This window comes from Caloenas nicobarica, chromosome 6 (assembly GCF_036013445.1).
Source record: "Caloenas nicobarica isolate bCalNic1 chromosome 6, bCalNic1.hap1, whole genome shotgun sequence".
Taxonomy (NCBI): domain Eukaryota; kingdom Metazoa; phylum Chordata; class Aves; order Columbiformes; family Columbidae; genus Caloenas; species Caloenas nicobarica.
In genome coordinates, this window is record NC_088250.1 from 40,550,825 (window position 1) to 40,577,510 (window position 26,686).

Sequence of the window (26,686 nt, forward strand, 5' to 3'; positions counted from 1 at the left end):
CTCTTCTATTTGTTGAGCAGTTGAGTAGTTATTGCATAGCCTGGCAAAACACATCTGAAATCCATAGAAACGTTGAGACCACTTTGCTTTTCAGTTCACCGTAAAATACTGCTGGTTTCTGAAGTTGTATTTATTTTGGCTACGATTTCATTTTTGCATGTGAAATCTGCTGCTTTTGCTTTGTTCAGGTGTAATCCGAAGCAGTAACACTTGATCATAATCTGCAGTCTAATTATATAATACCTGCTTAATACCGATGATAAACTGTTAACATCACATTTGAAAGGTCACTGCTCCTGGAACTGCTTTGCATAGAACAGTCAAGAATAAGTTTAACAGAATACAAAAGGTCATTGTATGTAAAATGTTCTTTTTTTTTTGTCTCCTAGTCCCACTTACAACTATTAAAGCTGAAGAAATTATTTACAAAACGAAGTTTTTTATAATTTCTCTGCCCCATATGAATTTGTTAAAATAGTAAGACATTGTGCTGGACTGCTGAAAGAATGAAATGTTGAGGAGGGAAAACATGATTGAAACTTCTCTTAAATTAACTAATAAAACTTGATACTTCCTCTTCCTTCTTCCTCCCCTCCTCCAGATTTGATGTGTATCAGCTGGTATCTCTAGAGTAGTCGCTGTCCTTTTGCAAGTAGGCATTAAAGATATTTATAATAAAAGCATAGTCATTGTATGACCAACCAGAATATCAATAGGAGGAACAGGAATCGTATCTGTAGTGGTCTGATAAAATCATGCATTAAAAATATCTGTCTTCTGTGAGGTCTGGTTTTAAACTACTTCTCTGTAGATATAGTTTGGGAATCAAAGTTCTGTTTCTCATGTAGACAGAAAGTTCAGATGTATTTTGTTGTAATGCACGTTGGTTAGAAAGGGGAAAAAGAAATTCCTATTTTTTTTTATTTTTTAAATCTTAGCTCCACAGACACCTACAGATTGGTCTAAGAAGAAAAAGGAACCCCTTGGAAAGCTTGCCTCTCTGTTTAAACTCCTGGTGATGTTACTAAACTCTTTCCATGTGTTCAGTTCCAAAGAAATCTGTTCAGAAACATTGGTCTCTGTTGGTCCTTCAATTATTGCTGTTCTCCACAACATCATCAGCCACGTTTCATTGCCTTCAGTGATTGCGACTATGTTTGCAATTTTTTCCAAACCCCTGGCAGTATTTTATGAAAAAACAAAGTGAGTATTTTAAGAATGGTTGAAAAACTGGATTAGTTGTATTGCTGCACATTGGTGAAACGGAAAGGCGGCAGTTAGTAGTTACTTCACACAAAACTCTTTAAGTTTTTTACTAATTCCTACCAATCTTTCCATTAGTTTCTCTTAAATTTAGCATACGGGCATAAGTGGGGGTTAAAGGATGAGCTTACTTAAAACTATTTACATTGGGAAATTTTTTAATCCCCCAGTGGGAAGCCAGTTTCACAACATTATTTCATCAAGTTGTGTACTAAAACTAATATGCAGTGCTTGAGTATGTGTGTTTAATTCTTACGCTTGGGATAAAAGAGACAGCAAAATATAACTTTTTTGTTTGTTTTGGCAGGCTTGCTGATGTATCTAAAGTATATAGTCATCTTAACAACAAGGTAAATTTGCTAGGGAAATAGCTGGGGTTTGGGGAAATGTGTGACACTAGGGGTTTACTGTTCATCCCATATTCTAAAAAAAATAATTAAGAAATGTAATGAAAGTAGGCATTTAATTTTTAAACAACTTTTTACTAAAATGGGAACTAAGGGAGGACTGCTAAGTTCCGCTATTAGACCTTTCATGTGGCATGGCATTTAAACTTGTTTATCCAGGCTATACTATTATATGGGATGATAATGCTTTAAGTAATGTACTAAACTTTTAAACAGTGAATATATGCAATAATTAAATTTTTAAAACCTATTGCTTCTTCCCTCTTTGAGCTTGAAAAGCTGCTGGCCGAGATTCTGCTGTGTGTGCAGTGTCACTGCGCGGGCGCGTACGACAGCGACCTGCTGGAGCAGCTCTGCCCACTGCTCTGCGTCCTGTTCCAGCACCGGAGCAAATCCATCCGCACCCAGTGCGCGCACTTCTGGAACGCCACCTTCGCCAAGGCCACGGCGCTAACGTACCCCAAGGACTTAAAGTAAGAGAGATTTTTATCATATGTATTTATGTTTTTTTAAAGGAAGAGATCTTGCGTTATGTACAAATGAATTGGTATTGTTCTGGTTACCATTTATATTCTGCTTTTTGTGGAAGCAGCGATATTAATTATGAATATTAATATCTGCTAGTCTTGTCACGTACCTTCCCCATTGCCGTTAATTTAAAATTCTTATTTGTTGAGCAGATCTGTGTTAAGCCAAGCCAAAAAGAAAATTCCACTCTTGCTGCCTGGTTTTGAAAGCATCGAGGTAGCTGAAGAATGCAGTGGCCCGTTCTCTGATGCAGTAAGTGTTTTGTTGACCCCAGTGGGTGCTTCATTGTGTATAAGCTAATGGGAATTGTTCAGGAGGTAGCGGGAAGGTCAATTTTAATTTTTATTGTGATTGGTCTGCGCTTGCTTCATGTTTGGAACAATAAACCAGGTTGGGTAAACACTTTCAAAAGACTGAGCTGGTTCTTTACATTTTCTGCATTTTAAATTTTGGGTTCTACCAGCTTGTTTGAAATAATTTTTTTAAGTTGTCCTCTATATAATTTAGAGGAAAACAGGAGTATGGAACAGTTTAGTTGTAGAAATTAATACATCTCAGGGTGGGTTTGTGAGCCTGGAGTTTCTTCATACAATGCATTTAGTGTATTTTTATTTGAATAGATGGAAAATTCACAGCTGGATGCAAAGATAAGTGGAATGGATGTAAAATTGGGTCAAAAACGAGACTCTATGTTGGCGCAGACGAGTGAACTGAAAAATGAAGGAAAAGACAAGTCCAGTAACGTGCAAGTAACGCCTGCAAAGGTAAAGTGTTCACAGATCGGGGTGATAGAATCAAATCTGTCACGTTCTGCAGCAGAACATCTAGTGCAATGCTGTAAATTCTCAGGGAAACTTACTGAATTTTGTGATGCTGAAGTATTTTTCTATCAAACTGATGCTGTATAGCACACTTAAGTTACATTTTCCTGTTAAAATTCTCTGCTAAGTTACAAATTGCTGAGGTTACGGAGGGATCAAGGGAGGCGGCTGCTTCAGGGCATGGAGGACGGTTGCAGAATCTCATCTGGGTGGTAGTGATGGGGGAAAAAAAATCACTCCTGAAGAAAATCTGAGGGGTTTGTGCCAATTAATGTGCTGAAAGAACTGTAGCTGAGAGCTGTCCCATTTAGGATGGTCATACCTGACCTCTGAAAACATTTTCAATTCCTCTATTTTGTTTCTAATCCAGTTGTTGTGTTGGTTTTTTGTTTGTTTGTTTTCTGTAGTTGAAACTAGAATTTTCATCTTCGAAGACTAAAAGTGAGATACTTTTGGAAGAGGAGAAATCTGTTGATTTTGTGTTTATTCCTCCAGAAACAAAAGCAAGAGTATTGACAGAACATCAAAAAGAAGTGCTTAAGTCAAAGAGGTCTGTCATTTATTCTGTTTTAAACTTAATGTGAGATGTCATTACACTGAGTATGTCAAATTGACATAACTTCAGTTCCTGTATCTCAGGCTATTGTAGGTAATTAAGTCTTATGCTTCCATGCAAATTATGAAGTTTAAAGCTAATTAAGTTCTTTGCTTTACTATTTTAAAGCAGCCAAAATAATCTCTGATCTGCATTTCCTATTTTGATTAAATATTACTGTCTGTTATCCGTTTAGAGTTTGACAATTTGGAGTTTATATTTCTTACTTCATGACTCTAGTTGCAGAGTAGGACAGAAGCCAGAAATGTTCTTAAATCATTGAAATGAAAGAATTTTCTTAGCTGATCTGAAGGAAAGACTTCTAAATTTGAAGAGAAGTCCTAATGTCAGCAGCGTATCAGAAGTCGGGATATTCCTAAGACTCATCTGAATTGCAAGGGAATCTTATTTTTATTTATTATTTTTTCTGTGAGACAATTATCCTATTTTTCTGCGAGATAATTAAATACCTAGAGTGTTTTCTGTACGTGGGCAGCTACCAGAGCTGTTCACAAAAACATGGCGTAAGTAAAATTTGTGTCAGGTGGGGTGAGGTTGTAGCAGCCAGGTCCAATATTGTATTTTTTCTGCCCAGAACAGGTAGTGGGGTGTGTGGTCACACAATCCCTGACACTGGGTACGTGCTGCCCTGATGAGTATCTGCTCTCATGTTGTGAACACGTTACACTACCCCATCCTTCTTTTATAATTTGTTTTTAAAGAGTCTGACTTGCCATTTCTGGGTTTGTTTCAGAGCTGATATTCCTGCTATGTACAACAATTTGGACGCATCGCAAGACACTACCTTATTTTCTCAGTATACTCAAAGCCAGGAGGATTCTCTGTAAGTAAAAATCCTTCTGGCCAATACAGACATTAAAGGTGTCCCCCGTTCTGCTGCACTTCTAATTTAACTAACTTGTATTTTAGGGAAAAGTCACCTTTAATAGAAAATGAAAAAGAAGATACTAAAAACAAGCCTCAGGTAATTTCTCATTGTCTCATGGTAATTAAGATACCAGAATTATAACCGTACTAGTGATGTTTTCTTCATATTAGTCATATTAGCTCTGATAATTAGTGGCAAAACTCCTTGATTACTGGTTGTGATGTCGTTTTAAAATGGATTTGGAAACTCTTCAGGAAGAGGAGTTTGGTTTGTATTTCATCCTCATCCCGGATTTGAGTCCCGTCCTTTGTGCTGTGTTCATGTTGCGTAATTTAAACTAGAAAGCGCCAATCGTCTGCATTTTGACTTAATTTCAAAATGGGAAGATTTCTATGATTAGTTTTAGTGTCGATGTATTTAGGTTTTGTTACACAGCTACAGGTGTTACAGGGACTTGCGGATCTGTCGTATGTGCTACCACTAATATTTTATGGGGAAAAATCCCTGAAAGCCATAGCTCTTCTAAGAATTGTTTAATTGCCCTGCTCAATGTTAAGTATCAGAACACTGACTTCTATGCCATAACAAATGCATTTGGTATGTATAGTGCTTTTCTGGAACTGTTTTCACTTTTTAAAGTGAAAGTGACATTTTTAAAAGCTTTTTTTCCCCTATATTATTGTGGTGGACCATGTTTTTAAACAGCTTAGCTATGTTTCCACATTCTGAACTGCTTTTGGATAAAACTGTAAGGGCTTGAGGTGGGGATTAAATAGTAGATTTTGGAAAGAAAAAAAAAAAGTTGTAAATCCTAAATATAGATTTATTAATTTTTGGAGAGGAGTTGGCTAAACAGCCAGCTTGATCAGCTGTGGTGCTGAACAAACTGTAGGTAAAGTACAGGAGATTTTCGTCAAAACTGTTTTAGTAGTAGGTGTGTTAATATCTCATGGAGAACTTTAAATGTTTTTGCAGTTCTTTGTGGTTTGAGATTGAATGGCTTTTAAAAAAACCCACACCTTTGGTTTTTTAACTACCGAAGGACAAATAATAAAACAATTTGAAGGAAGGGTGGTTTGAAAAACCGGGTGGGTGTTTTGTTTTCTGTTTCACCGGAGCTGGTTTTTATATTACATTCACAGCAAAACTCGAATACTTTGTTCATATTTTTTGGGACAGGAAGAAAATGCAGAGAGTGAAGGGTGCACCAGTGAGTCGGGTAATCCTGTGGAGAATGATGCCTGTGAGGAAAAGGTGTCTGTTAGTGACCCAGCGGAGAGCTCAGCATCACACAGCGAGGGACAGTCAAAAAGGGACGCGGCTGAAACGATTCTGGAGGAGCCGTCAGTCAGAGAGGAACTAGAGAAAAGTCCTGTGGAAACGGCTTCAAAGGAGCCGTCAGGAGGGAACGAAAACACTTCAAACGTCAGCAGCAGTTCAGCCTCAAGTGATGTGATTTCTGGAACACCACAGCCCGTGAGCCGGCGGCAATCTTTTATCACTTTGGAGAAATTCAGTAGTTCGGAGAACAGACCCTTCAGCCTTTCACCGTTAAACAGTTTATCGGAGATGTCTGCAAGCGCTTCTGCGACGGACAAACAGGAAAGTACAAAGGTGTGCAGGACTGGTGCTACACCAGAAAAATCTGGAGAAAATAAAAAGCCTTTGAAATCTGAGCCTGAACAAATATTTTCTGCAATACGGAGGCTGACTCGCAGGCAGAGTAAAATGGAGCACCAAGGAAAAAAGCCGTCCAAGCCGTTCCTGAGGTCAGAACAAGAGAAGAGCTCACAAGAGGCTTTTGCTTCCAGCAGTGTGGAAGATAGTCCTGAGCTGTCTTCTACTGCAGAAGACATGGAACACGTTCTCCTTCCTCAGTCCCAAGCTCCCCATTCTACAGAAGTAGATACTAAAAAAGAAAGAGAAGAGGTCCAGGCATTAGATACAGATTCTAAAGAAAACACACCCCCGGAGACAACTGCGTCACCAGACCAGGTAGCAGGTGATGATAGTCAGGTGCCACACGTGTCTCCTAATCCGAAAATACTCAGACGTTCTTCAAGGCGACGGGCAGAAGCTGTAGAAAGTACGACAGGTAGCCAAGATAAGGAAGATGACCACCAAAAGAGGCGTAAAGAAGATGAAAAATCTGGGCAAAAGAAGGTGCAGCAGGCTAAAGATGATGGATCCCAAAAGCAGAAAGCAGTTTCTGGGAAAACTACAGAAAATACAAATGAAAAAGAAAGCGACCTACCGGAGAGCACTGCTGCGGAGGAGTTGGGCTCAAAGGAGCCTCCTGCTTCCAGGGGCCTTGATGAGGAAGCGAACAAAAGTGCCAGGAGGTCAGGAGATAATGTGAAGACCGACATGGAAGGGCAAGACTGTACCTCGAAGACAGGAGGTCAGAAGAAGGTTGAACGGCCCCGATACCACACGCGAAGAGCTTCCCAAGGGTTGCTTGCCAGCATAGAAAACTCGGAGGCTGATGGCTCTGAGACCAAGGAAGAAAGCACAAGGAAGAAAAGATCTGCAAAAGTGAAAAACAGAGGGGATTGCCCTGAAGGGAAATTGAAAGATGTCCAGCCAGGAAGCCACAGCCATGAGGTGTCTTTCCAAGGAAGTGAAACTAAGAATCTGTTGGAAACTAATCAAGGTGAGCTCAGCTGTGAAGTCGGCACAGACGCTGCAGTGACAGCTGAAGCGTCTGACCTGAAACCCCAAGTAACGCCGACAGGTACCAGCCAAACCCTGGGACCTGCCAGCTCCGGGAGTTCACCTCCTGCACAGAATGTGAATGTGGAAGAGAAGAGCGATATGCTGATGGAGTCGTTCACCAGCCCCTCTGTATCCGATCAAGATTTGAAAGCAGGAGAGGAAAATAAATGCGTTGAGAAGCAAGTAAAGCCGGAAGACTCTTGTCCAACTGTTCTGCCTGAGAAAGTACTGGTAGCAAACACTTCAGGTGGTGATCTTTCCTCTTTGCAAACACCAGACTGTCAGCACAAAAGAAGCAAAAGGTTGAAAAAACCAAAGAACTGTGATTGCTGTTTTAAAAAGCCAAAGCAGGAAGTAGCATCATTGACTGAATCAAAACTGGAGAGCACTCATGAACAGAACGAGCCCCCAGCCACCCTGGTTCAGACACCTGTAAATACCCCCGAGGTGTCTGGTACCTCAGACTTTGAGAGCTTGTCCATGGCACCCTGTGCCATGAGCACTCCGCTGCATCCTCCTAAGGAACCTGGCACATGTAACTTGGAAAGAGAGCGACTATCTGAGGATAATCTGCAAGGAAACAGCGTTGTAGTGCAGCAGGATCTCACTAATCCGGAGTGTATAGCAGGTGAAATGACGGACTCTGTAGTGGAGATGGAAGAACCTGCTGATCAGAGTGACCCAACGGAGCAATCTCTGTCGGGGGGTGTTTCGGAGGAGGCTGGTGACAGCCTGGCTGCAGGGGATCAAAGCGAAGAACCGGCAGCTGCAGAGGAGGAAGAAGTAAGTCAGAATGGACAACAGGAGGAGACACCTGAGGCGCTGATTGTTGTTAGCAAACCCGAGACAAAACAGATGAATGAGCTAGAAAGCATTCAGGATGATAAAGAAGAAGATGCAAGAGAAACTTGCATTATTCAAGATAAAGAGATGAAGGAGGAATTAGTGGAAACTGAAATTATAGTGCCTGAAAACGCGACCTTAGATGAAGAAGATGCAGTGGAAAATAACAGTGTGGATTCGCCTCAGAAGCCAGAAGATCACAATTCTTCAGCATTAGCTAACGAGAGCCCTAACAGCATGCAGGCACGCTGCACGTGGTCACCTTCAGCTTCTCCGTCTACCAGTATTTTAAAGAGAGGCATAAAAAGAAACCAAGATGATGATTCCCTGTCACCTGCCAATAAGGTACGTGATGCGATTCATTCTGTGATAGTCGCGGGTCATTCGGTTTGTAACGGGGATGTGTAACTGTAGTGTCGTGAGTGTCAGATATGTTGAATTATTGCGTGTATTTTTTCACTGTAAATGATCTGATGCAGAAAAGCTGAAGACTTGCAGGTTTCTGTTTGGAATGTACAAGCACTGACAGGTTTGTGTTACCGGCGCTCAGGCTGCGGAGTTTTATTTTTGAAATGGAGTTGCTGAAGTCTGGCCTGGCTGCGGTGCAGTGAGTGCTGCTGCAGAACCGCTATACGCAGAGCCGGCATCTGACGCTGCATTTTGAGCAGCCTTTTGTAAAATGCATTTAATGCCACCTTTGGCAATAAGGAAGTCACAGTCTCTATCTTTGTGTGTCATCTGTGTCACTCAAGAACTTGAATGACTTCATTTCAAACTGAGCTATTTCGTCTCCTCAGACTTAATTCACCAGAGTGTGGTGCTTTGAGTTCATGCTATAAAAACTACTTCTCTTTAAAACCAGATTCGCCGAGTCTCTTTTGCAAACCCCATTTATCAAGAAGGACTGGCCGATGACATAGACAGGAGAAGTCCTGTTGTTAGATCTCATTCCTCTTCACCGTCTTCACGAAGTCTTAAAATTTTATCTAATGTTCAGGCGAAGGTAAATTCTGTTACGTATATTCTGTATGTTGTAAGTGCACGCGTTTCTCATTTATTGTAGGTAATGTTGCTGTAGTGTAAGTCTGTAGTCACTTGTAGTGGTGTAAGTATTTGTAAGGGCAGAGAATCAGTGTGAGGAGTAGGTGTAAGTGCTTTAGCCAGGCTCATTCTGTTACTCTGAAGACAAATGCGCTTTGAGATCTAGGTAGAATCTTACCGCTGACTGAATTCCTACCATCCTGAGAGATATTTTTTCCTCTTTTTCTATCCAGCATATTACCACTCCAACCAAAGGATTTCTGTCCCCAGGATCTCGTAACCCTAAATTTAAGAGCTCAAAGAAGTGTTTAGTAAGAAGTGCTTTGCTTCATGTATCTCTTCTATTTTTTCCTGTATTCAGTTGTGTGATAGTTTGTTTAATAATTTTTCTGTATGATTCAAGATCACGGAAATGGCGAAGGAGTCGCTGCCGTGCCCCACAGAGTGCGTGTACCCGGCCCTGGCCAGCTGCAAAGCGCCCATCGATGTCATTTTACCCCAGATCACATCAAACATATGGTGAGTGGATCGTTGCTTTTGAAGATGATCTTCTAAGAGAAACTGAATTCTTACTGACCCTACAAACCCAAATTTTCTGATGCGAAATGAGATGACTTTGAGACGGTTTATTCCCAAAATTCTTTTAAAAGGAGGGAGGTTGGTTTGGTGGGTGAGAGAATGAACTATTTTGGAATTATGCAAGTTGCCTTGTTTGTAAGACTCTGCAAAGCTTTGCACCCCAGGAGCACAGGGAGTTTTCTCCGTTCCATGGGGCAGAGCAGACTGACCTTTGTGAACAGTTGGAGCTTTCTGTGTATTGAAGGCAAAGTGGGATTTGGGGGGGGCGGGGGAGGGGGCAGGGAAATCAAAACCCCCCCTACATTTCGAAAGTACAAAGGCCAGGCGCTCAGCTAGTTTGGTTTCTGATCTGAATTTTGATAACTTGTCATGACAAACTATAGACGTGCAGTGGGAACTGCTCAGAATTGCCATTTCTAGTGTACTCGGCTCCTTTTCTTTCCACCCACATTACAAATAATTACTGCAAAAGCTGTGCATAGAACATCATATGCATTTTGGTTTTTCCTTCACTTACATGCATGTGGATTACATTCATGTAAGGTTTCTTTCTGCTCCACCGTGCCAGGCAGAAAGAACATGAGTCTGGATAATAAACCACGTTTTCCTCCCCTGCTGCAGCGCCAGAGGCCTCGGGCAGCTCATTCGAGCAAAGAACATCAAGACAGTGGGTGATCTGAGCGCTTTGACAGCATCAGAAATCAAAACTCTTCCCATCCCCTCTCCGAAAGTTTCCAATGTCAAAAAAGCTCTTAGAGGATATCACGAGCAACAGGTAAAGTTTAATTTTTGTACCCAAAAAGCCAATATTAGCCTAATGAATGGCTAACATCCAGCATGAGGAATAATGTATTTTTTTTTCTCCCATTAGAAATAGCACTTGAAAATGTAATCTCTGCCTGTCAAAGTAATGTGGCAATTCAAGGCACAGATGACTTGGTTACAATATTATTAATGGGAGTAATTATTGTATTTACACGTAATCTTTTTTTTTTTTGTTCCCTCCGAAAACGCATCTCTTGTTCTCTCCCAAAAAATCTCCAGGTAAAATCCCGAGGATTTGAGGAAATAGCAGTGCTTGAAGATGCAGAAAAGCCCGTAAATAATGTAGAGGAGAAACCTCTTTCTGTAGATGAAGAAAAACTTGCAACAGGTACCTATTGCCAGCTTTTTGCCTCGGATTCTGCGGTATTTGATGCTTTCAGTCTCTCCTAGGGGAAACACTTGGTTTTGAGAGGGTGTTAATTGCCAATATTAGCACAAAAGTGGGTGATCGTTACCCTCTTTATGCAGCCCTTAGCAATGGCTTTTTAAAACTTGTTCCATATTTTGAGAGAAAGATGCTGGTTTTCTTTCCCTAAAGGAGCTGGAAGCACAAGTTAGGCCGGGCTCAATGTAAATTTAATTATCTGAATCTCAGCCGGGTGGGTCTCCTGAGCTGTTTAATTCTGGGTAATTGCTGTGGCTCTGGGTGCAGAATCAAGCAAGACGAAGGGAGATGATTAAGTGGTGCCGCATCCTGTGGGGGTGGGACAGGAGGGGACAGTTCCCTGGATACCTCTTTTGGCTTTGGCTGCCTAGATTTTTATTGGAATTCTGTGCATTTGGGGAGTTTGGGCTGACAGCTCAAACAGAGGAATTTTTTCTTCCTACAAGATACTTGAAGCATTTGGTTAATGAGAAAAAACTAACTTGGGGGTAACTTCAGCTGCCCAAAGTTGGACTTTGGGATAACAGGTCTGGAAAGACAGTGGCAGTATCTGAGTAGGATCAAATAACTGCATGTCTGTCCTTAGTTTTATTGTACGATCATGATCAAATATAATGAAAATCACCATAAAGAAGGGGAGCACGGTTTTGAACGCTGTCTTGAGCAGAAGCGCTCACGTTGTGTGGAAGCGATACCATGAAGGCTGCTTGAATTTGTTATTCTCTATAGAAGCAGCCGTAACATGGTGCTACCACCTAATTCTTAGTCTGAAATCCACCCACGCAGCCTGCACTGTCCCGCTTCCCTTCTTTGCAGATTTGATGGAACCGGTTGTTTTGATGGCGGGTGCGCAGCCCCGTGCGGACCTGCCGGGCCAGCTGGACACGCTGCTCACTCAGCTCAGCTCCGCAGACCTTCACATCTATTCGGGGAGCCAACTGTTCGAGATGCAGGAAAAACTCGTCGCCATGACGAACTGTATCATGAAAAACCTGCAGTCCCGCTGGAAATCGCCGCCCCGCGAAAGTTCCGATTAGTTGCTTATCATTTCTAAGTAAGGAGGATTTTGTTACAACCATTTTCCCCAAAACCTGCTTTTTTCACTGGGTGAATTATTCCTTAAACTGTGCATTTAGTACTATAGAAGATTTTTTAAATACCTATATGAGCAAAATGTATCATGATTGGTTATTTTCTCGGGGTTTGTTAGGTTTTTTTGTTGTTGTTCTAATTTGTGGGATGAATTATTCCCTATGAGAGGTGTTTGTATTGCTATGCATATTTCTTTCAGGTAGTGAAAGAAAACTTGATAAAGTTGTGCAATAGCAAAGACTGTCAAACCAAACCAACAGAGTAGGTAAATTATTTTTTGAAATCTGAAGTGTTCTTACTGCTGCCAGCTCTTGCGATGTGGTAAGAGATGGATCTCCCAGCCCTGTCCAGGTTGTTCTTTGGAGCTGCTGAAGCTCCGACAGCCGGTGACTCTGCGCAGCGGTGGTTCACGCTGAGGTAAGCTCTGCCTAAGTCCTTAATGGTATTCGACAGCTGGATGACATCTATTTTTGCATGTATTTTTGTAAGAATCGCACCAAGAAGCTGATAAAGCAACGTACCCTCACAGGAGAAAGACTTTGCAAAACTTCTCAGGCTTTTTTCCCGTGTTCTTCATTTGCAGTAGTTCTCCTTGTGGGGAAAAGACTTATTTCCGTGGGGAAATGAATGAATTTGACAAGAGCTCTTTGTATATTATGTACAGACATAACGATGGCAAATGTTGGTTAATAATTTATGATTTTTGAGTTTTAATTGCATGGAATGCATTGCTGCTTCTCAGAGACCTTCAAAGAGAGTTCTCGAGTTTTACTCTGGAAATCTAATGTGTATATATTGTACTGTAGCTACCAAAATGGACATTTATTGACAGGAATCGCTGCAGGTGGTTTTAGAACTAACTTACACATGGGCAAATAAAACAGCAACTAGTTCTCAAATTTGTTAATGCTGGTGTAGTTTGGGGTGGTTTTTTTTTTTTCCCCCTCCCTCAGCAATGCTCTGGATTCCCAGGGTTGGAGGGACGGTGGACGGTCCGCAAGGATGGGGTAGTACCTTTCTATAGCCTTTGCCCTGTTCATGCATCTCCTGACAAAAATGAACAGGAAAATGTTATTTTGGTTGCAAATCTGCCTCCATAAGGTTGTTCAGCTCTCGTATCCAGTGACCTGCACAGATAAGGATGTTCCTAATACCATTTTCTGAACCAAACCAGTTTGTTGTGAGATTGATTCCTGCTCTTCAGCCTGAGTGATGACATCAAACATACTGCAGAACCATTAACTTTATTTAGTCACTAATTTACAAGTAATAACAGATTAGACCCCAGAACAGTTGCATGAAAATCACGTGCAGAAGAGCTCAGCAAGCAGGACGAGTGGCTTTTGGTTTGGGGGTTGCTTTGGTTTGGTTTCCCCCTCAGCTAAAAGTTGGTTTGAGATACTATGGTTAAATGTTGCTTATATGGAAAAGAAATGAATACATTCAAACATTTTAGAATAGCCCAGAAAAATATTCTCTTTATGGGAGAATTAATAAAGTAATAGTTGGTAGTCTTAGTCTGAAGTACAGGTATAGAATTTCAGAGACACTGAACTGGCGTGCAGGCCAAGCAGAGTTAAATCTTGCACTGGTATGTGATGGTGAAATGTTTGAAAGTCCAGGCAATGTTTAAATTTTTTTTTTTTTTTGACATTAGAAGGAATACGGTTCTCATGAGCAAAGCCTAGTAGTGTTTTTACCAGTAGTTTTCAAAAATGTTTGGAAAGGGTGTTTCAAGAGGATTTTTCTCTGCAATTACTTGGGTTTTTTACTTTTTTTTTCTTCACCTCGTGGTTCATAAGGCACCATCAACATGGGAGACAATAAGGCACTTTGGAAAAAAATGTTATGAACGCTTTTCTAAGGCTTACGTGGTGGGAAGGGCCGTGTCTTGCCATGCGGACGGGCTTCATGGCAGCGTTGTGTTAGACGGCTTCGACGTAGTTGGCGGGCAGCATCCCTGTCTTGCCAGTTCTCTGCACCGTCCCGTACATCCAGCCCTCGTCGATGGCCTGGACGTTGACAATCGTGTCACCGTCTTTGAAGGAAACCTCATCAGCGTCAGCCGCCGTGTAGTCGTACATGGCCCGGTACGTCTTCTGTTGGTTTTAAGAAAGGAGGGGGTAAAGAAACCAGGAGAACAGAAGCCTGTGTGTACGCACATTACCAACCCAATCCTGGATTAACAGGAAGGAGCATTAGATATTGGAGACTGGTAATTAGCCAAATTAACTCCTGCAGCAACGTTGAGCACATCTGTCTTAACACGACTGCTGAGTGGTACTTACACCAGCAGTCGAGGGGTGAGAAGGAACCGATGAAACCGTTGTTTGCTGGGTGGCAACCGAGGACGACCGCTGTTGTGGTAACTCAATGGTTTTAGCGTGTTTGTAGCCCACTACAAAAGGAAAATAGATTTTGTATTTTTTATCACGGAGTTGACAATAGAGTTAACATTAGAGCTGCTCTGAATAAAGACCATGGCATAGGTCACAAGGATCCCGGTTTCGTTCTCCTACCTGTTGTGGTTGTGGCAAAGAAGCCGCCGTTGCTGTAGTAGGACAGGTGCTGATCCACGCCATCCGAGGGCTCAGATTTCTCGTCGCCACCGCTGATGCTCAAGGCGCTGGCAGAGCGGGAGTGCTCCCGGCTGCGCCGCTGGGCCTGCACTGCACGGAGACAGAAAAAATACCTGTCTAGATACATATATGTGTGTATATACATGTACAGATTTGTGCGTGCACATATTCTGTAAAAATACCCAAACTACCCACTTCTGTTCCCAAACCTGTAGCAGTTGTGCTCATAGTAGACAACTGGCCCCAGGCCGCGTGCATGTGAAGCAGAATTGGTTACTGTATTTTACAAAGTTAATAGAGAAAAAAACCCAGTCAATTAATCACAGTTTGTTTTTATGGTTACTCAGTGGTATTTGCAGGGTCAGTGGTACCCAGTGGATTTGCACAAGGATCAAACCCGTTTTGCACAAAGAGAACCGACTGTGGAACAAACCCGAGATCATGTGCAAGCTCCTGGACTGGATGTTGTCTTCTGCTGGGTCGTAGTCAAAGACTGACCCGGGATTCGTGCGCCACACACGGAGACCTGGAAGAGAAACCGCATTTGTTAAGAAGAAGCTGTAGCTCAAGCAGCTTTTGGAGACTGAGCAGCACATCTGTCCTGAATAGGAGTAAAAACCTATCAGCAAAGGGCAAGCTCTATTTCACACATTTGTGTTTAATCTTTAGCACAGATTTGGCTCTTTTTTTCCTTATATTTAATCTACATCAAGTGAGCTAAGGTGTTTCTCTAGTATGCATAGAGATGAAGTTAAAAATACAAGAAATGTAAACTGAGCATTATATTATAAAGTTGGGCAGAATGGAAAGGCAGACCATGTGATTTCCAGCTACTCTAAGAGTATATTTTCAAAAAGGGTTTTGATAAAAACATCATCTCCAAGTGATGATAAATTTGAATTGATATGGCTGAGCATAAATACAACTCATCCAGGTCCACTTGTGATTTGTCTAAATGAAGTACTGGGGTCATTATAAAATCTATAACATGTTCTGCTCACCTGTGAGGTTCTCCTGATCCTGGTCCACGCGCTTGCGCTCCATCTCCACCACGCGCCGCTGAATCCCCCTGTAGCTGATGTCGCTGAAATCCTGCATGTTCTTCTTCACGCGTTCTGTAATGGGGTCAGTGACTACAGGTGTGAAGCTACCTTTGGTCTTCTCAAAATCTTCATGGTATTTCACCTGCAATTTAAAATGAAATGTCTGTTCTCTGTAGCTCGGATGAATGGTTTTTATTTTTGCTTACCTCCCTGCTGTCTGAGTTCTGCTTTCTCCAAAGAACAACAAGATTTCCTGCAATCGCGCTTGCCTTTCACATTTAAGAATTTGGGTAAAAAAACCTCAATATATCATGTACATTCTCCTTGAGCTCCCACCCCTAGAATGTCTCAGCAAAAAGGTTTCTATTTAAATCACTTTCCAACTTAAAAATACATATAGAAATGCTCTTACTGTCGAGATGTGTTTCTGCGTCTCTCGCACCCGGCGCATTTCGGGTGTATCCAGCACATACGCAGCTTTGCCTTGGACTTGTTTTCGGAAACTGTCTGAATAAAGAACCTGCCAGATGAGAAAATCGAATGAGCGCAGGGCACGAAACTTCTGCAGCGTGAGGAATGAGCTGAATGGCAGAAATCTCACACAAAATACACCAGAACTGAAGAACGGTCAGTTTATATGTCATAAAGCATAAGAGCAGTAGAACCAGAAGACATTTGCAAGAGACATGAAGGCAAAGTATGTTATTTGAAATTCAACTGTTGTTTTTTAAGAAAACAAAACAAAAAACAAACTAAAGCAGTTAATTACACAGAAATACTCAATTGCAGCAGAAAGTAAAAAGCAAGTATTAAAGGATTTGATTCTGGTATGGCTACTTCATCCTTCCAAACTAGGTAGCCAGGTAGTTATGTTAACACCCGCACTGTTAATTTGAGTAAGGAAATGTTCCTTTTTAAAGTATTTTTTCTTTATTGGCTGAACAGAACGTACCGAGCTGATGTTTTCTTGGTTGCGTTTTGCTCTCTCCATCTCGGGCGTCAGGGGGGTCGGGGTTCCCTTCGCCAGCTGCTCCTTGTACAAAACCTGGGGTGCACAAAGAGGGATTCAGCAATCGGAGCGGAATCGGTCACAGCTCGGGCTGTAAATGGTGTTATTGTTTAAGCACAGTCATCACTGTGGGGGAGAAAAGATCTTGGGAAATAAAGCATTTAAAGAGTTATTTGCTAGAGGAAAAGGTAAAAATTAAAAGGAAAAATAAGCAAAAATTAAGAAAAGTGCGAAAATAAGGCTAAATTAGAAGTGGAGTTTTTGTTGGGAACGGTTATTTTTCACATGAGGTGGTTGTCTCTTCTTCCAGTACCGAGCTGATGTTCTCCTGGTTGCGTTTGACTCTCTCCATGTCGGGGGTGACGGGGGTGGGAGTCGCCTTCCCTAAACCTTCTCTGTAGCCAACCTACAGTCACAGGGGAGCTCAGAGTCACAAACCAACCCCGAACTGTCCCGTTACTGTGTTTAGAGCGAACACCATCCGTTAGGAAAGGAAAAAAAAAGGCAGCAGAAAAATAGCATTAAAAAGTTAATCAACAAAAAAAATCTTGTAAGTATTGTAATTTTAAGAGATAACTTTCCATGTTTGAGAGAAAAAAAATTAGAGGGTTAAGACCAGGCAGATGTAAGTTATTTAAAAAAAAAAAGCTCTATGATATCCCCTTTAGTTCCTGCAGACAATACCGAGCTAATGTGCTCCTGGCTGCGCTTGGCTCGCTCCAGCTCTGGAGTGACGGGGGTGGGCGTTGCTCGCCCCAAATGTTCTTTGTACAACACCTGTGGGTACAAAACACGTGTCCCCTATCTTAAAAAACCCTCAAAATCAAAAGGGTTTGAGCACAAACTATTACTTGGTTATAAATTGGTTTTAGGAGTCATGACTGGTTACGGAGGCAGCACTGCACACAAGGCAAACAGCTGCTGCTGTAAGGAAGGGTCAGAAAAATGAACCGTAAAAAGAAAATGGGTTATTTTAGTGGTTACCGGCGCCGGGCTCTATCCAGCTCCAGCTCTGACCCACACGGACACAACCCCCTGCGTCACGGGGAGCTTGGGGTGCGAGGGGTGGGTTTCTGGTTTGTTTTTTGCTCCAATCAAATACTAAACAGTATGAAACACTGTTATTAAACACTGAGCACAGAGAGGTGAACCAGGAAAGCTGCCAAGCTCCTGCTATTGTCTGGATAGAGCCCAGGGCTGCACATGCCGAGCCTCGGAACAGGCCTCAGGTTCTGGATCAAACCCTTAACACCAACGTGACTTTACTTCACAAGAGGAGTGATTAATTCACAGAAACAAATATATCTATCTATTTAAATTAAAATCAACTTTCAGTAGGGAGTTAGAATGTTACTTCATTAAAATACAAGCACAAAGAATAAAAAATGTAATCTATTTTAAGGTACCGAGCTAATGATTTCTTGATTGCGTTTGACTCTCTCCATCTCTGGAGTGATTGGTGTTGGGGTCACTTTCCCCACGTTTTCTTTGTACAAAACCTACAGGATACAAGGGAGTGTCCAAATGTCATTAAAAAGGCATCACCAAGAAAAAAAAAAAAAAACACACCACAAAATACCAAAGCCAAAGGAAAAAAAAAAAAAAAAAAAAGAGAAAACCAAAATCAAAGAAAGAAGCAACGGGAGCTTTGCCATTAATCCACTGGGATGCAGAAAGGGATTGTGCATGGAATCGACTGCACAAGAGTAGCAAGAAAGGGTTAAAAAGAAGTAAAGAAACAATATCCATGAAAACAAACAAAAAAAAAGGTCAAACCTCATTCTAGTAAAATCTGCTCCAGCCAGTGTTAAAGATACTACAGTGTGTAAGCGCAGAGGCTTCCGCTCCCCGTGGTAACAAGCAAGCACAGGTTACTGACACTGCTGCAATACGTTAAAAGAGAAAACCTAAAAGCTTCACTCGGCTCTTTAGCAACTGGTTTCCTGTTCAAAGTACCGAGCTAATGATCTCTTGGTTGCGTTTGACTCGTTCCATCTCGGGGGTGACCGGGGTCGGGGTCGCTTTCCCTATGTTTTCTTTATACAACACCTATAAGACATAAGAAAGGAGCCACAGAAAGCAACAATAAATGACAGCCTATCTGCAGACAAACCAAAAGCATTTTCTTCTTGCTTTAATTTTCTCAGGGCCTAGGTATTAGAGATGTATTTTAAAGAAGGTACTTAGCAATGTTTTACTAGAGCAGGAAGGTTTTGCAAACTGGCTTTTTAACTCCAGGATCACTCGCAATAAACAGTGTAAGTAAGCACTACAGAAAGGAGACACCAAAAATACCATATGGAGCGGCTGAGCATGTTATGAATATGTAAATTATTGGGGATTTTTTAAAAAAAAAAAAAAGGATATCAGCATTGCACAGAAAATGAGGTTTGTTAAATGTTTTTAAGATTAGAGTCGAGCAAAAAAAAAATCACTTAAAAACCAGTAAAAACTGTAACAAGTTAAAATCACCCCTGTAAACTCACTGTAGTCAGACGTGAGTAAGAAGTAACCACTTGTGTAAGCAGATTTAGAGCAGGGCTGGCATTATTTCAGAACAAGCGTTACAAGGTCCACTTATCAAAACTGTTAAAATGGTCATTTAAACGGAGTCAAGAGGAACTTTTCTTATAAAGTACCGAGCTACAGATCTCCTGGTTGCGTTTGACCCTCTCCATCTCGGGGGTGACCGGGGTGGGGGTTCCCATCCCCACGCTCTCTCTGTACAAAACCTGCACAGAGACAAGAAGCGGCCAAAACCAAATCACAGCTCCAGATAATGAGAGCCCAACACCTGAGCCTGTTCCACCGCGCCCTGCAAGCTGCTCCTGCGAGCAGCCGGGGGCTGAGGACAGAGCGTGAGCCGTTTAGCTCAGCAGGTCTCAGGAATCCCACCCAGAAGCCTCTTCCATCAAATAGAAGAAATTTCCATGGTGGAAGAAGAGGTTTGAAACTACTGCTGAAGCCTGCGGGGAAGCTGGACCCTCCCTCTTCTATGATAACAGCATTAAAATAGCCTTTGGAGAAAAAAAGAACAAAAAAATGCACACAAAAAAACCCCCCACACCACAAATGAAACCACAAAACACATAGAAAAGAAAAAGGGAGTTGGAACAGGGAGCAAAAAGGTTAAAAATATTTAGGATTATGTAAAGAATTACATATATTAAGTAGTCAGTAACATTTGAAAATAGAATACAGTGAAGAAGAAAGGATGTTTTTATAAGTCGATTACATGGAAGTAAAGAGTGGACTTGTTCACTTTTAATAAAGGTTAAAAAGTTCAGTTGAAGTGGAGTTAAAGGGAAAAAACTGGTTTTCCTCCACAAAATACCGAGCTAATGTGTTCTTGGTTGCGTTTGACTCTCTCCAGCTCGGGGGTGACCGGGGTTGGGGTCCCTGTCCCCAGCTCCTCCTTGTACAAAACCTGCGGGCGACACGGCCACGTGAAAAACAGCAGCGAACCACAGCAACACCCTGAGCGCTCCCCAGACTCCTGCCCACACAAAGCTTGGAATAAAAGAGACAAATTGAACTATGAAGACAAACACTAATATCTGTAAGGATTTCTGGCAGAAAGCGAGAAAACCTAAAACCTTCTCTGTTTGCTTCTCAGCATCTACGCAGAAAAACTGTGCAGTAGTAGAGAGTTTAAAACTTCCTACAGACAGAAAGTACCAAATACGACATAAAAGGAACGAAGAAATCAACTCTGTTTCATTTATCAATCCCATAAACGTCACAGCAGGTTGCAGCAGCGCGTTAGAGCACCCTCATACTGAGGCCACTGCCCCACATTTGTGCCAGGTGATGAATAGTTTAGTTCTCATACGGACAATAAGTAAAAGCAGGGGGGAAATTAAAAAAAAAAAAAATAAAAAAAAAAACACCACAAAACCCACACAAAACAAAACTAATCATTGTTGTGATTAAGAAAAGAAAAAATGGGTTATTTTTAAGAACAACAACAACAACAAATTAAAATAGAATCAAAAAAAAGGTGGAATTAAAAGTTATTAAGATAATGAAATCAAAAGAGAGGAACAAGAATGTTCTAAGCAACAATCATTGGGGGAAAAAACCAATCTCAAAGGGACCAGGATATTATTTTTTGTGTAAGTTGATTACAGGGGCACAAAAATATTTTTGTGTGTTAGAACTATTTTTAAAGGGATCAAAAGGGCATTTTCTGCTTTTTAAATTAAAAAATACCGAGCTAAAGTTTTCTTGGTTGCGTTTGACTCGTTCGATCTCGGGGGTGACAGGGGTTGGGGTCCCTGTCCCCAGCTCCTCCTTGTACAAAACCTGCGGGGGACACGGCGGCATTAAGGACAACAAGGAGGAACAAGAGAAACACCCGTTCGCTGAGAGAACACGCAGAACGTGAGAGATGTTCTTCTGAGATGCCCTGAGCAAACATCAGGATTTAAAAAAAACCCCACCACATAAAAAATAGCTGAAAGCCCTGGAGTTAAACACTGATCCACTGGGACGAGTTCCACCAGAATGGCCCAGTTCCCCCATGACTTGGTTAAGTGCTTCTCACGGTGGACATTTAAAACTGGTATTTAGAAGCCTAAAGTCTTATATAAGTTAGAATGAAGTCTGTTATTGTCTTTTCACCAGCAGAGAGGGAAACGGGCTCCTGCCCACACCTGAGCGGTTGCGGCACCGGGTCCGAACGTGCAAGTTTTGCTGCACACCCACCGCGAGGAGTCGTCCGCTCCTCAGGGAAACTCTATTTATTGCCCAGCTCAGCAGCAAAAAATCCAGTTTGCTTATTACAGGAAGAACAGAGCCATGGCCATAATAAAGGCACATGTCTGAAAATGGTACCTGAGAAATTACAATTACTAGCGCTCTCCTGTCTCATGGGACACCTTCCTCACCCTGAGAAACATCCTCATGTTTCCAATCCTCATTTTTTACCCTGCAAACCTGTGATTCCAGCCCAGCCAGAGCCGTTGGCAGCAGCTGCAGGTTTGGGCCACTGTCTGTGCAACAATATTAAAGATTTCCTAAAGGAAGAAGGCGTTAAATACAACATAGAAGGAATAAAGAAATAAAAGGTTCTGTTTCGTTCACCCATCGCAGCAGGTTACACCAGCAGGTATCAGAGCAATAAATAGTTTAGTTTTTGTATGCAGTAAAACCAGGAAAAAACACCAAAACCAAAACCAACAAACCAATAATTGAGGATTGATGTGATTAATAAAAGGAAAAGCTGATGTTAAAGAAAAAAAAAATATTCAGAGTCAAAAGAAAGATGGGAAAACAGAATCCAAAAGTTATCATTAGTAAGATGATCTCATTGAAACAAAGTAATGATTATGAAGGGAAAAATGTCAAAACATGGGGAACAGGATATTTTTTTGTGTAAATTGATTACAGGGAAATATAAAAGGGTTTGGGTTTTTTTGGTGTTAAAATTATTTTTAAATAGATTAAAAGGGAAACTGTTGCTTTTCAAATTAAAAAAATACCGAGCTAAAGTTTTCTTGGTTGCGTTTGGCTCGTTCGATCTCGGGGGTGACAGGGGTTGGGGTTCCCGTCCCCAGCTCCTCCTTGTACAAAACCTACATGTGACACGGGGGTTCAAAACCAGGTCAGAACAAAACCGTTGATGCATTTCCTGGGGGTAGCACACGGAATTTTTATGCGCGCTAAATCTACTAGAAAGCAGGAACATTTGGGAAGTGCAGAACAGTTTAACAATTGTGATAAATTCAGAGGCAGTTTTCTGATAGCTGGAAATACTGCAAATTAATCCTTAGGTATGCTTCAGCTGGATAAGAAAGCATTAGAGGAATGGAATTTAGCAAATAATTTTTTTTAAAAGGGTTTTTTTAAAAAAGCAGAGTACTTTAAGCTTCACAAAAAAAAACTTTAAAGGACACGAAGCATCAAATATTATGATTATCAAAAAAAACTTGTAAAAAATAAGTACATAAAATATATCTAACAATGACTGAAAATTTGAATAGCAGGAAAGGGAAGTTTCTATGTTTATAAGTAAATTAGAGAGAGTAGAAAATTGGAAGTGTTAAATAGTTACAGGGAAGTTTTCTTCTTAAATTACAAAAATAATACCGAGCTAAAGTTTTCTTGATTGCGTTTGACCCTCTGCATCTCGGGAGTGACGGGGACGGGGGTGCCGATCCCCAGCCCCTCTCTGTACAACACCTGGGCGGCAACGGGGAAACAGCGAAACAAATACATTAAAAAAAAAAAAGGAAAGGAAAGGCAAGAGGTGGACAGGGAGGAGAGAGAGAAGACAAGTGATTTAATATCATGAAACTTCGAAGTACGAAAAATAGAGTTTTGTCAGCCTTGTTCAAAGGCAAAAAAAACCAAAATCAATAAAAATAATCCGATAATATTACTATGAGGTTTGTTGTCGTCTCACCTGGGTGCACACAAATAACAGCAGCAAGAACTGCAGGAGCCTGTTCCAAGTTACCTGAAAACTCTTTGCATTTATATATATATATATTTTCCCCTAAAGGAGTTTCCTTCATCAAACAAAAGATCCTGAATGAGCAGCTCTGTATCTGTATTTCTAAACAGGCTCAGCCGCACAAAAGAGCCGCGGTGACCTCAGAGACCAGGACACGGAGCAAAAAGTTTAACAACTGTGGCCTCTCTGAGCTGTCGTGTTCAGCTCAAGTCAGGACTGAATTCACATTGGTTGTGTCTGAACTGGGTCAGAGCGAGTCCAAATTAGTCCTAAGCTGCTCTAATTAAAACAGAAATACAAAATAAAATTATACCATAATGGTAATTTGACTGGAACATGTGAGGAGTAGAAACAATACGGATAGAAATTCAATACTACAGTAATTTTTCTTTATATATGCAATTTTTGTCTTTTTGTCTTTTTTTTTTTTTTTTTTTTTTTGGTCATACGGGGATGCCACCCAGGTTTTCTTACAAAGACCTGCAGGATGTCAGAAAGCATCCAACGCAGCAAAAACGGGAAAAGGGAGCACCCGGGCGTTGCGCTGGATCGCTCTGCTTCGGGAGCTGCTCGAGGTTCATTTTGCAAGTGCGGCACAAGCGCCGGGTGAGGCCGGGGAATGTTAGAGGGGTCGGCTGGTTACTGGGGAGAGGGAGATACTCACAGCAGGACTGCGGCACTGCGGAGAAAACAAGGTACTGCTTCACTGCTGGGAGTAAATGAGCTTAAAATCTCACAGCTGGAACTATTAAATTAGACTGAAAAATTAAAATACAAGGATACCGGCAGCATTTTAGTGGTTTGATTAAGAAAAGGTGGTTCAAAGTTCAACAAAGGCTTGAAAGAAAAATTTAATATGGAGGAGTTAAAGGGATTTGGTTTGCATTTGAATGGTAGTTTTTGTTTTATTCAGCAATACCGAGCTAATGTTCTCTTGATTGCGTTTGACTCTCTCCATGTCGGCAGTGACCGCAGTGGGGGTGCCGGTCCCTAAACCCTCTTTGTACAACACCTGTGAGGTACGAGAAAGTTTCCACAAAAGAAAAAAAAGCACTCAACACAGGCAAAATCATTAAATCTGACTATTTTGTGAATTACGTTTAGCGTTAGGATCACCTTTTAATTAATTACACACTTTTCTCAAGGCAAATATTAAGGAAAGGGTTGATTATTCTGTAAATATATGCCTGCAGATACTGGAAGATGAAGGGTTAAGATAAAGCAAACACGGAAAGAAACACCACATGGTTAATGTCACAGCTCACTTCCAGTTTTGGTTCTTAAAAGAAATGCAGGGGAAGTTGTAGATCAGTTGTAAATCACCAAAAAGTCAAAGCACAAAGAGGTGGAGTATAAATGAGTTAAAAATATTGCCAAGAAAAAGAGAGGAGCAGGGTGAGCTTCTAAACCATTGAAGAAAAACAGATTATATGTTAGGATGTTATGCAAAAATAAATTATTATAATTGGTTTTTTTAAATACCGAGCTAATGTGTTCTTGATTGCGTTTGACTCTCTCTATTTCTGGAGTGACAGGGGTGGGGGTACCTGTCCCTAGGTCCTCTTTGTACAACACCTGCAGAACACAAGCACCCGGCCAGGTGAGAACATCACACTCCTTCCACAAGTACAGTACATTTGGACAGACAATTTATCTGCTCTACAGGTAAATGTAATCTGGGATTACATGTAAAAACAGGCACTATTTATTTTACTCAGTGTGCAGCTTTACAAGTACAGTCAGCAGCTCAGCAAAGTACTCAAAGTCTATGTTGAGGTGCTTGAACAGAAATTCAAATATTCTGACGACCTGGACTGAAAGGTCGCTATGTTTTGCTTTTCATCTTAGTTTAGGAAACGTAATAATATTACTTTTCAAGCAGTCAGCATTTCCAGATTTTTTTTCTATGGTGTTAACAACCAGCTGAACTTTTCATAGACGTGTTTAATACAGAAATACTTAGTTGTGGGCTCCATTTCATTTTGATCTCTGCAACTATTTGCTCAGAGCACCACTATTTTACTTTGGTTTAGGTCTCTAGTAAGAAAAACAATTGCATTTTAGCTCTTATGTTATTAGATTTAACCTGTAATTGTTTGATTGATTGGGAAAAAAAAAAAAAGGAATTTTTCATGAAAGGAGTTGCATAAGAGATGTGTGGGTTGGTTTACACCCATAAAGAAATACATTACAAATGCACTCATGGTTCTTGCAGCTAGTAAAATAATTGCAACAAAACAGCTAACAAAACAAAACAAAACAAATCACTCTTTGGTGTCATTGAAACAATTAAAAAATAAAAAAATAAAGCACTCACAGCAAGGCAAAATATATGTAAAAGAAAAAAAAAGAAAAATCATTCGAAAAGACAATTCGAATGTGCAAAAGCGAGCTGTAAAGCACACTAGTACCATTAACAGCTCAAAAGGGAACTGGTGTTTATAAAATCAGGAATGGAAAAATCACAAGATTTTTCTCAATCACATTCTGTGGGTGTCGCTGCTCCCCAGCATCGCACGGCGAACACCTGAGGTACCAACAATCCCCAAACCGTGTCCTGCCTCAGGTCTGGGTGCAGAGATCAAAGTGAAGCTCGAGATCAGGAGAGTGCGTTCTGGTTATTAAAATCTACACTAAACCAGATATGGGAAAAGCCACGTACAGTTCCACTCACAACTGTCACTAGGTTTGGTGACTATCAAAAGGCTCCGATTCTTTTTTTTTCCACAAAGTTCTGTCTAGCTGTTCCATTTTTTTCAGCCTAATTGTAAGACATCATCCGGGTATTTTTTGTTTCTAGTTCTGCGTTTAGAAAAGTTCACAGAAATAATACAGGCAAGTGGCTGATTTTAATTATTACTTCAAAATTGAGGTACTTAAACTTCTTCCTGCTGAATACGGGGATTTAGAGATCTGTTCCTTTTCAAAGAAAAATACCCACGAACACTACCACAGGTTGGAGAATAAGCATATGGGTAAACAGAAAATATCGGCCATTACCGAACTGATGTGCTTCTGTGTCTCCTTGACACGCTTCACTTCTGGAAGATCAGGAATTGGAGTTCCTTTGCCAATACTCTCCTTGTACTTGATCTACAAAGGCACAGACATTAGCAAAAAGTAAAAGGATTTACATCAAAACGTAGCTGACACGTGTAACAAGTTACAGGAACGAAGAAAGATCTTGGACGCTTTACAAACTCATTCAAATCTCAGGTACTAAATGTGTTCTATCTATTAAGTTTATCTAATAAATCAGTGCCACAATTCTACCAAGTACTTTATCAATAACTCAGCTTAAGGTAACAAAGCAGAGCCTTGTTTGAGCCAGAATCTGTCAATTTGGGTATCTAATGTCTCCCAGGAGCTTAAATTCAGCAAGAACGTACCCCCTGATTTATAAAGAAATCATTTCAAGGTTTCTTAAACTGAGTTAGAAAAAAAAATGTGATATTAAAAATTCTAAATAATTTCTGAAAATTATAGCCTAATGACATTGAAACAGGCACCTAGATTCAGATGTTGATTAACATAAAGAGCATTATCCTGATCTTGCAGAGACTGAAAATATAAAAATTCTCATTGGCTTCAACAACTGCTGGTAAAGCATTCTTG

General features: G+C 40.9%; 2 protein-coding genes across 4 annotated transcripts in view; one reads left to right on the top strand and one right to left on the bottom strand.

Annotated features, from left to right (window-relative positions):
• Window positions 1–13,360, top strand: part of RIF1 (replication timing regulatory factor 1) — a 32,039-nt gene extending 18,679 nt beyond the window's left edge. Inside the window, exons 21-36 of one of the 3 annotated variants that reach the window (XM_065637776.1) lie at window positions 939–1,203; window positions 1,571–1,613; window positions 1,941–2,143; window positions 2,351–2,450; window positions 2,819–2,962; window positions 3,427–3,569; window positions 4,369–4,458; window positions 4,545–4,599; window positions 5,683–8,406; window positions 8,924–9,064; window positions 9,336–9,413; window positions 9,506–9,621; window positions 10,303–10,456; window positions 10,726–10,834; window positions 11,708–11,945; window positions 12,183–13,360. In XM_065637776.1, coding sequence (XP_065493848.1) covers window positions 939–1,203; window positions 1,571–1,613; window positions 1,941–2,143; window positions 2,351–2,450; window positions 2,819–2,962; window positions 3,427–3,569; window positions 4,369–4,458; window positions 4,545–4,599; window positions 5,683–8,406; window positions 8,924–9,064; window positions 9,336–9,413; window positions 9,506–9,621; window positions 10,303–10,456; window positions 10,726–10,834; window positions 11,708–11,928 — 4,586 coding nt within the window. In that variant the 3' untranslated portion in view covers window positions 11,929–11,945; window positions 12,183–13,360. Of the gene's footprint in view, window positions 1–938; window positions 1,204–1,570; window positions 1,614–1,940; window positions 2,144–2,350; window positions 2,451–2,818; window positions 2,963–3,426; window positions 3,570–4,368; window positions 4,459–4,544; window positions 4,600–5,682; window positions 8,407–8,923; window positions 9,065–9,335; window positions 9,414–9,505; window positions 9,622–10,302; window positions 10,457–10,725; window positions 10,835–11,707 lie in introns of all 3 variants that reach the window. The other 2 variants (XM_065637775.1, XM_065637777.1) reach the window with 2 other exon arrangements.
• NEB (nebulin) overlaps window positions 13,209–26,686 on the bottom strand; it is a 117,162-nt gene continuing 103,684 nt past the window's right edge. The window contains exons 136-153 of the mRNA XM_065637779.1: window positions 26,072–26,164; window positions 24,554–24,646; window positions 23,991–24,083; window positions 22,705–22,797; window positions 22,098–22,190; window positions 20,827–20,919; window positions 19,949–20,041; window positions 19,254–19,346; window positions 18,571–18,663; window positions 18,021–18,113; window positions 16,928–17,020; window positions 16,558–16,650; window positions 16,018–16,125; window positions 15,564–15,747; window positions 14,996–15,088; window positions 14,503–14,652; window positions 14,272–14,381; window positions 13,209–14,082 (exon numbers count right to left, since the gene is read on the bottom strand). Coding sequence (XP_065493851.1) covers window positions 13,909–14,082; window positions 14,272–14,381; window positions 14,503–14,652; window positions 14,996–15,088; window positions 15,564–15,747; window positions 16,018–16,125; window positions 16,558–16,650; window positions 16,928–17,020; window positions 18,021–18,113; window positions 18,571–18,663; window positions 19,254–19,346; window positions 19,949–20,041; window positions 20,827–20,919; window positions 22,098–22,190; window positions 22,705–22,797; window positions 23,991–24,083; window positions 24,554–24,646; window positions 26,072–26,164 — 1,935 coding nt within the window. The 3' untranslated portion in view covers window positions 13,209–13,908. The remainder of the gene's footprint in view (window positions 14,083–14,271; window positions 14,382–14,502; window positions 14,653–14,995; window positions 15,089–15,563; window positions 15,748–16,017; window positions 16,126–16,557; window positions 16,651–16,927; window positions 17,021–18,020; window positions 18,114–18,570; window positions 18,664–19,253; window positions 19,347–19,948; window positions 20,042–20,826; window positions 20,920–22,097; window positions 22,191–22,704; window positions 22,798–23,990; window positions 24,084–24,553; window positions 24,647–26,071; window positions 26,165–26,686) is intronic.